The 10376-nt window shown below is 34.1% G+C and overlaps 2 protein-coding genes across 2 annotated transcripts in view; one reads left to right on the plus strand and one right to left on the minus strand.

Annotated features, from left to right (window-relative positions):
• The window catches only part of LOC130892824 (G1/S-specific cyclin-D3-like), a 52388-nt gene extending 49100 nt beyond the window's left edge, over positions 1 to 3288 (minus strand). Inside the window, exon 1 of the mRNA XM_057798480.1 lies at positions 2814 to 3288. Within this exon, the coding sequence (XP_057654463.1) occupies positions 2814 to 3008 (195 nt within the window). The 5' untranslated portion in view covers positions 3009 to 3288. The remainder of the gene's footprint in view (positions 1 to 2813) is intronic.
• Positions 3289 to 5116: 1828 nt separating this feature from the next.
• On the plus strand, positions 5117 to 8824 carry LOC130893046 (uncharacterized). The gene is made up of 2 exons (XM_057798812.1): positions 5117 to 5122; positions 6671 to 8824. Exons 1-2 carry the CDS (start codon positions 5117 to 5119, stop codon positions 8822 to 8824), a joined length of 2160 nt encoding a protein of 719 aa, XP_057654795.1.
• The last annotated feature ends 1552 nt before the right edge of the window (positions 8825 to 10376 follow it).

Genomic DNA, 10376 nt, shown 5'->3' on the forward strand with positions numbered 1-10376 from the left:
ATTTCAATTTTTATCATCAAGTTTAAATGAAGAAAATTCAAATTTTGTAAATTTCAAAAGTCAAAATGTGGTTAATATATTGTATATTATCCATATGGTAGTGCAGATCCCCCTAATATATCCACCAAATCTTTTTGAATTTACGTTGGAGCTAACTTTTTTGAACATCACTCCACATAATACATTTTGATGATTCTCTCGAAGGGCTTCTACAGTAGGCACGCTTCCTCAACAGTTTTTACCGTCCATACATAAGAACTAATCTAGGTATAAATTTTTGAACCAATTTGGAGATACAGTAGTTGTGAGAGATTATACCAAAAGATCCAGTGTCTTGATAATAAAGTAACCAGAAGAATAGTTAACGCCCTTTGGTACTTCAGAAATAAATACCTTTTTTCTCTAAAATATACAAGGTATGTTTGAAAAAAACACACTTTCCAATAAGTCACCAATCAGAGCCTTTATAAAGACAAGGTGGTTACAAAGGCTAGTCACTTAGAACGAACGGATAAAGACAGACTTTTGAAACTAGTTGTATGGAAGGTACTAGAGGACAGAAGGAAAAAAGTTAGACCCAGAAAACGGTGGAGGGAAGTAGTGGAAACAATTACTAAGGACCTAAATACGATTGGAAAAGAATCTAAAGACCAAAATTTCAAACTTGAATGTTTTGTTTCAACTTTTATATATATCAAAATAATAATAATTTGATTATAATAATATAAATAAGACGTTTGACTGACGTATACATTTACAGAAAGTGAATATTATCATTGAAATTAAAATTTACTTTGTATTATAGCTAAGCTTTAAAAAAAAAATTTTCGGTCATTAATGCTAAGGAAAATATTCAAGTGCATTGTCAATATAAAAATCATATTTTTTTCTTTGCAGTTAATTTGATAATTCTAATTACTTTACTGTTATTTACTGCGTGTCATAAACCAAAGATTACTTGAAAATGTTTTTTTTTTTATATTTTTAGTTGTTCAGCTCTTTTTATAAGTCGAAGGATGTAATAGCTTCGCTTTTATCCTTACGTTGAATCTCATCTGCATAACGTTCTTCTTTCAGCAAATTTTTTGTTAAGTTGCGTACTCAAAGTGTTGAAATCCATCAGTAGGGAGAGAAAGGGAAATTTTTTCTGTATTAAGAGTTAAAGTTTTCTATAAACTTCTTCAAACCTCCTTAAAAAAATCCCAACGAACTTCTCTTTATGAGAGCGTGTGTTTTGTTCATTTTCTACTGAAAATTTTCATCTTACAGCTTTAGTTATAGATCCAAATTTCATTTGTATCTGCTCCAAGATGTTCCGTGGAATTATAATACTAATTCCGTGATTCAAAAGTTTGTGCACGACATTTTAACTTCTTCACTAACCTCTCGAATACACATAATGAATAAAAACTAATCTGCAGAATGACACGCCAAAGAAAACACCCTGAAATCCCACTTCAGCTTGCCAATAATGTGAAGGTTAACCTCAAAAACCTCATCGAAGAATCTTGGTGCAAGATATGGGGCAAATACATAACATCCATCCATCTATTCCTAAAGATATTGAGAAGACAAAAGTCAAGTGGAGTTCCTTGAAGTTACCAAGTGGTATCAGTATTTTAAATACCACCTGCGTGGGTTATTGAGGTTACAAGTACCAGCCATTATATAAACAACCTGGACGTTGAAAATCAGTGGTTAGACAAAGAACAATCACCAGATCCCGTCGCAAGGAGGGTTGGATTCGAGGAAAGGGAAAGTTTCTGGTGGAATTATGAAGGGGTTTAGTGTACTTTGAAATCATTTTAGACGGTAAATCTATTATTGCCAAGGTATATAATATCTAGATTTGGTTAACAAGAAGCCGGTTCTCTTAAAATAATTATACTGCGAAATAATATCGAAGAACTTGGTTCAATTGAAATTCTACATTTAGTACACTCTATATTGTTTGAACAAATGATATTTGGTATTAAAAAAATGTTTTTATATAACGTGAAATAATTAATTACTGAATCTATTTTCTCTGTGTCAAATATTGACTACGCCACTGTATATATTTACAAAAAGTTTACTTTTTAAATGACTTTAGTAATTTGATAAGTGAATTAAAAGTAAATTAACTATTTTCAATAATTTACATGGTAGTAATGATAAAAAATTTTCCATACTAATGTAAATTAAAGTAAAAGTAGATTTTTTCAATTTAATCTAAAGAGCAAATCCACCTCTGTGTTTTCCAACGTCGTACTCAACTTCCAAAACCTTGAAACGATCGTATTTATATAATTTTGCTTCAAATATTCAATCAAAAAGAAAACGGTAGCACAAAATCTAATTATCCGTGTAATTACGAAGTGTTTCTATTAGACACTTAATATTTTGTCAATTTAACGACCCCTCCCCCTACTGTTGCTACGTGGTTTTGTACAAAATCACAGATTTGGACCTCTCGCACTCAGCTGTTCGCCCGTCTATTGACCCGGAGCATTTAAATCACCTGTAGAATTTAAATAGCTCATCCACGTCACAACCGAGAATTTTTTTTTCAAACCCCACATTACGTACACGATAATTTTTCAAGTGTAAATTTTATGAAGCTCGATAATTTTTTTTATCAGTGACACGTACATAAAATTAAATTTCATACTTGTAGCGTTGGGGATTTAAATTTTAAATGGACGGAAACGATTAGTGCTTACGATTTAATAATATTCTACAATAGAAATTTTTGTCACAGTATATATTTTTACCGAATAAAAATAATTTTGTATTTTTCGAGTAAATGAATTGAAATTTTTAATAAAACGTACCTCCATCATCCATTCAGCGACTATCTTCCTCATTTCGGCAGTAACCTCTTTTTGTACAGCGAGGGAGGCATTGATCGGTAAAACATACCGATCCTCTGTTTTGAGTAAATTTCTAAGTACTCTATCCTGCAGTAAAGTCGGGTCATCGTATGCTCTAATTTCATTTTCTGCAGACTCGCAGCAATACAAGTCCATGTTCTCCTTATACTAATTACCGGTTTATTAAATTCAAATCAAACACACACACAACACACTTAAGAATCCGCAAAAAATGTTAACACTAGTACTGATTGTCTCATCTGTAGTGTCTGGTTCCCTTTAACTTGATTCTAGCGGGTATTGGTCGAGAGTTGTTATGATCACCGAAGGTGGATTGTGAGTGCCGTGGCTTTAAACTCGACATCAGTTTACCGAAATATCGGCCCCCACCATTTTTAACTCCAGCGCTATATAAATATGTAAGGTACGTTGGTTAACTCTAATTACAACCTGTTATTTGAGGGCTTACGTTGTGTCTGAGGCGATGTCTCACGTCGATCTATACTGACATTAAATTTAATCATTTTTCTATTATTATTATTGATATTAATATTATACAAATCATTTGGAATACAATCCATAGTTAAAACATTCTAAAAAAATACGAACAATAATATTATATACAGTGTGTCTTTATCAAAATATATTTTACTTTATTAAATGACAACATAGTCATATTTTGAGGTTAAAAAAAAGTTCGAATTATTAAAAAAAATAGTTAAACACTTAATGGACATAGGAACAAACAATTTTTCGACATAACTAATCATTTTTTTCTGAAATTGAAAAGTATACATAAAGTGTCTCGCATAGGAACCAGCACATAGCAGATACTTATACAGGGTGTTCCAAAACTTGATGCAAAAAATTCGGGAGTGAAAAGATAACGTGAAAATGCTGTGACATAAAAAAATTTCTCATACCACTCCTCGTTTATGAGTTAGAGACCTTTAAAGTTGTTAAATCACAACTTATACTTAATTATATTTTCTAAATTATACATTCGAACATTATGAATTTTCAATGGATGATTACGTATCTATATTTGACTATTCATAAACTTGACGTTTGTCGTTACCGTTCGCGGGTGACGTTTGACGTTTGTAGCAAATTCCACACCCTATTCATTAAGTTGACGCTGCTGCCGTTAACCTAAAAATTTTGTTATCTTGTTTGACGTGTGTAATGCTTTTTGTTTTCGTGAGATTTTTGTGTTTTTTTGTTCGTAATCCGGTATATTTATGACCGATCTTATGGAAAGTAACAAAGAGAAAACAAGCAAAGCCAAAAGACAGCCATAAACAAATAAACAGTAAAAGAAATAACCTCAACATCACGCTCTAACGTCATACGTGTCAAAATCACGTTACAAACGCAAACGAATGCGATTGGTTATTTTCTATTACTACGAACGACGTGGATATATTATTGGCGTTAGGTTTTTCCGAAGGAAACTATAGAAGAAGTTTGAAAGAATATTGGACGGGGGTTTTCTTAATATTCATGTTGGAATATGAGCTCGAAAAACCGAATTAATCGAGAACGTACTGTTCAAATAAGTATGCGAGTTAAAGAAATTATTTTAGATAAGACGTAATTTACTCCATCCATATCATATCTAGAAAGATTGGTTAAGTTATGGTTGACGACAGTTTTCAGTGAAGTAGTTTGTTAAAAAATAAAAATTACTTGTGTTAGCGCGCTCTATCGATGTTATTTTCAACGATACTATCTTACTTTTCATTCGATATAATCCTGGATAGTGTCTAAATCTTTCCATCGCTCTTTTTCCTCAAAAGAAACTTTCAACATTGTGAGTCAACGCTGTGAATCGATGGTATGCACAGCTGCGCTAAATCTGACAAAACAGTCCCATTATATTTCATAAAATTGATTTGGACGTACGAGCCCACCGCTAAACAGATTGAGGTGATTGTTTTTTGGGGTCGTTCAGTAACTGTCGCGCATGCTCAGAACTGCTACTGATAAAAATAGACTTATAATATTGATACATAAAATATCTCGTTTCATTTTTTAATATTTTTTATTATTAATAATTAATGAATAATCGAATGGATCTGCTGGTATAATTTTTCAAGTTAAAAATGATTTTTTTTTCATAATGAAGTGATACAAATGCAAAGTGAACCTCTTTGAATTTATTTCGAAGCAATTGGATCAACAATTTGCACCTTTGAAATGGCAGATGTACAAGTCTTACTAGAAGGTCGACTCGGTAACATTTTTATAGATTAGAAAAAAAAATGTTGGTAAGAATCTTAGTCATACATTTAGCATGAAACTTATATATGCAAAATTAATGGAACCTGTTATTTTTCCGTTTATAATAATTTATACAAGGTGTACAGGAAGCTATTGCCAAAAACTCATGATGAAATAATGGTTTTCGTATATTATATGTAGGTTCGTAATGTTTGGGGCCTGCGCCAGCTGATCGTGGTTGTCATGAAGATTAGACAACTCGTGAAGGAAGATTATATAGCTCGGGATTTTAATTATGAAATGAAAAACAAAAATCAAATTAATATTTATAGTGTTTTTCAGTAAAAAATATTTTATATTTTTTAAACAAATTGAATTTATTTCATTATCCAATAAAAAATATTGTCATCGATCAGTTTTCAAAATATCCGTGTTATTTATAGAATTGGGTATATAATATATGAGGATTGAGAAATTCTAGGTGCTAAATTCCAGATAATACTCATAATGAATCTGTCGCAAGTTGTATTATGTACTCGTACTACCTTTTCGTTTACCTGAAATATTTCCATCCTGAATAGTTGGCGCATCCTTATCTAAACAAAATAAAAATCGTCACAAGTTATTAGAGACAAGGAACAAAACAATAATTCCTGCAATTGTCGTTGCCAGGATGAAATTTTCTTATAAAAAATCATTGGAATTTTCATTTCATGTATAGAATAATCGATTTATTGTAGAATTTGTTTTAGGACTTTTCTAAAATTACATATGGCATTGTTTTTAGATCGGTTGATAGAAAAATCGATTCTTATGCATAAAATAATCGATTTTTATGTACCAAAATTTATTAGAGTTGTGTTTCATACTAATTTGGAATATTTCAATAGATAAAACGATTTTTTTCTATAGATTGATTGGATTATCGATTTTTGTATCACAGTTTAATAGTATTCCTTTTCATGGTTATTAGAAATCGATTTTTGTGCAGAATAATCGATTTTTATATACTAAACATTATTAGAATTGATTTTGATGATAATTTAAAATCTTTCAATAGAAACATCGATTCTTTTTGCATTAATTCATTAAAATAGCGTTTTTCTAATTCAGAAATTAATGAAATTTCTTTTTCGTGGCCATTTAAAATCGATTTTTGGGTATAAAATAATCGAATTGGTCATGATTTGGGATTTGAAATTTTTCAATAGAAAAATTGATTCTTTTGTAAAGATTGATAGAAGAATCAATTTTTTTCGTAGAATAATCGATTTTTTTGTACTTGGAATCCGTGCCAATTTCGAAAAACATGATTTCTTTGTAAACGACAATCGATTCAACGTAAAATCTCTTTAATACAACAAAAATTATCAAAATTATACTTACCTAAATCGATTAATCTGATTTCGATTTTTTATTACAAGAATTCTTGAAATTATATTTCGTCGCGGTTTTGAATCGAATAACCGAAAAATGTTTCTCCATAAAAAATATGATTTAGTACAGCAAAAATTTTGAAAAATTCGTTCGTTGCTGATTTGAAATTGATCGAAAAATCGATTTTATTGTATCAAAGTTATGTAATGTGATGACAGATTGAGGAAAAAAATCTGAGGATACTCGACTCAATCAAGAAGAGAGTACTTGGACTTAAAGGCAATCTAGAGCTGACCAGAAACTTGGAGAGCTTAGAACATAGAAGGAAAGTCGCTGATCTTACTCTGCTTCACCGATTCTACCACTTCCGAGCTGTTCAAGATAATCCAGAGCAGTCCAGAAACTTGGAGAGCTTAGAACAAAGAAGGAAAGTCGCTGATCTTACTCTGCTTTACCGATTCTACCACTTCCGAGCTGTCCAAGATAATCCAGAGCAGTCCAGAAACTTGGAGAGCTTAGAACAAAGAAGGAAAGTCGCTGATCTTATTCTACTTCACCGATTCTACCACTTTCGAGCTGTTCAAGATAATCCAGAGCAGTCCAGAAACTTGGAGAGCTTAGAACAAAGAAGGAAAGTCGCTGATATTACTCTGCTTCACCGATTCTACCACTTCCGAGCTGTTCAAGATAATCCAGAGCAGTCCAGAAACTTGGAGAGCTTAGAACAAAGAAGGAAAGGCGCTGATCTTACTCTACTTCACCGATTCTACCACTTTCGAGCTGTTCAAGATAATCCAGAACAGTCCAGAAACTTGGAGAGCTTAGAACAAAGAAGGAAAGGCGCTGATCTTACTCTACTTCACCGATTCTACCACTTTCGAGCTGTTCAAGATAATCCAGAGCAGTCCAGAAACTTGGAGAGCTTAGAACAAAAAAGGAAAGTCGCTGATCTTACTCTGCTTCACCGATTCTACCACTTCCGAGCTGTTCAAGATAATCCAGAGCAGTCCAGAAACTTGGAGAGCTTAGAACAAAGAAGGAAAGTCGCTGATCTTACTCTGCTTTACCGATTCTACCACTTCCGAGCTGTCCAAGATAATCCAGAGCAGTCCAGAAACTTGGAGAGCTTAGAACAAAGAAGGAAAGGCGCTGATCTTACTCTACTTCACCGATTCTACCACTTTCGAGCTGTTCAAGATAATCCAGAGCAGTCCAGAAACTTGGAGAGCTTAGAACAAAAAAGGAAAGTCGCTGATCTTACTCTGCTTCACCGATTCTACCACTTCCGAGCTGTTCAAGATAATCCAGAGCAGTCCAGAAACTTGGAGAGCTTAGAACAAAGAAGGAAAGTCGCTGATCTTACTCTGCTTTACCGATTCTACCACTTCCGAGCTGTTCAAGATAATCCAGAGCAGTCCAGAAACTTGGAGAGCTTAGAACAAAGAAGGAAAGTCGCTGATCTTACTCTGCTTTACCGATTCTACCACTTCCGAGCTGTCCAAGATAATCCAGAGCAGTCCAGAAACTTGGAGAGCTTAGAACAAAGAAGGAAAGGCGCTGATCTTATTCTACTTCACCGATTCTACCACTTTCGAGCTGTTCAAGATAATCCAGAGCAGTCCAGAAACTTGGAGAGCTTAGAACAAAGAAGGAAAGTCGCTGATATTACTCTGCTTCACCGATTCTACCACTTCCGAGCTGTTCAAGATAATCCAGAGCAGTCCAGAAACTTGGAGAGCTTAGAACAAAGAAGGAAAGGCGCTGATCTTACTCTACTTCACCGATTCTACCACTTTCGAGCTGTTCAAGATAATCCAGAACAGTCCAGAAACTTGGAGAGCTTAGAACAAAGAAGGAAAGGCGCTGATCTTACTCTACTTCACCGATTCTACCACTTTCGAGCTGTTCAAGATAATCCAGAGCAGTCCAGAAACTTGGAGAGCTTAGAACAAAAAAGGAAAGTCGCTGATCTTACTCTGCTTCACCGATTCTACCACTTCCGAGCTGTTCAAGATAATCCAGAGCAGTCCAGAAACTTGGAGAGCTTAGAACAAAGAAGGAAAGGCGCTGATCTTACTCTACTTCACCGATTCTACCACTTTCGAGCTGTTCAAGATAATCCAGAGCAGTCCAGAAACTTGGAGAGCTTAGAACAAAGAAGGAAAGGCGCTGATCTTACTCTACTTCACCGATTCTACCACTTTCGAGCTGTTCAAGATAATCCAGAGCAGTCCAGAAACTTGGAGAGCTTAGAACAAAGAAGGAAAGTCGCTGATCTTACTCTGCTTCACCGATTCTACCACTTCCGAGCTGTCCTAGGTAATCCCACCAGTATCTGCGAGACCTACTTGATGGACAGACGTGGCTCGTGATTACCGAGTTTGCCTGCAGACGCCCAGGTGTCAATTTATCAGGATCAAGATACGTCTTTCCCTAACATTACAACATTCAGAAGTTCAAGATCAATCAAGTAAAATTTCCTATCTTCTATGGTAAAATTTCAACATACAAGATACAAGAACTAATTTTCTTTACCTCGTAGATGAAATCCATACACAACCAAATAGCATTTGCAAAATAATCTGGTAGAATCGTTTAAGAGAAAGAAGTGGAACGAAATGTTTACTTAATGCCACCGATTCCGCTTGTAGTAGACTATCTCTTATGAGAATCGGTTTGGCATTGTAATTTCATTGATGGGTTATTAGGTACTGCAATGCTCGTGTAAATTATCAACTTCCTCCAGTACTGTTGTAATTAAATAAAAATATTATTATTATTATTACCTCCTCATTACTTTCCTGTAATTATAGTACTCTGCAGCAGTTAAAAACCATCGTATCTATAAATATATTTAAAGGGAAATGTTTTGATGTTAATTTATGATAAACAATTTATTTGAAAAATATCAATAACGTTAAAAAAATGAATATACAGTCGAACGTAACCAAGGCACACGAAATTCCTACAACTGGACACAATAAACTTATTGGTACAAGCTATCGATGAAAGAAAAGTGATTTTATCTGAAAACAATTTGTTATTGCCACAGTTTTTCACCAAGGCAAGGCAAAATATTCGGAAAAAAAAGGTCCAGGGAGAAGACCTTAAATTCCAGTTCAATAAAACCTTTCCTCAACTCTCTCGTATTGCTGGTGACATAATAAAGATTACCACGATGATTATCAAGAAGCAGTTCCACCCAACTACTCAGTTTTTCAACCTCTGGATCATGGACAAAGTGGCAAAGTGACAATCGACCTCAGTCGGCTTCAATGAATTGTTAATCGAAAATATCTGACATAAGTAGACGCCAATGTCACCAGAAATGACACGAATTGACGTGAATCGACCTCAATAGATATCAGAAGACATCAAGCAACATGAAGTAATCTCAGTCGGCTTCGATAGATTGTTAATCGAAAATATCTGACATAAGTAGGCGCCAAGTTAACCTGAAATGACGTGAATCGTCAATAGATATCAGAAGATATCAAGCAACATGGAATTAATTATAAGGTTATACGATTCGAGGAATCAAAGACGCAGGAAGAATAAACAAAATACTCATCTTCAAGAATTAGATATTTGGGAGATCCTAATATACCAGAAGTATATTAGGTAAAAAGGAGGTCTAGAATCCAGAAGACTAGGATGGCTAGGACAGTCGGAAACAAGACAGGCAAAGAAAATGACTTATTTAAATCTGGCACGATAGAAAAAAGGAAGACCCATGAAGAAATGCGGAGGTATCTTCTTCTTATAGTGCCGAATCCGTTATCGGACGTTGGCGATCATGTTGGCTATGATAATTTTGTTCACTGTAGCTGGAAAGAGTGAACTAGTTGTCTGACCAAACCACCGACGTAAATTTTTCAACCATTATGCTCCTATTCTGCGGAGGCTTGAGAAGATCTAATATTG

Source organism: Diorhabda carinulata, chromosome 4, assembly GCF_026250575.1.
Source record: "Diorhabda carinulata isolate Delta chromosome 4, icDioCari1.1, whole genome shotgun sequence".
In the NCBI taxonomy this organism is placed as follows: Eukaryota; Metazoa; Arthropoda; class Insecta; order Coleoptera; family Chrysomelidae; genus Diorhabda; species Diorhabda carinulata.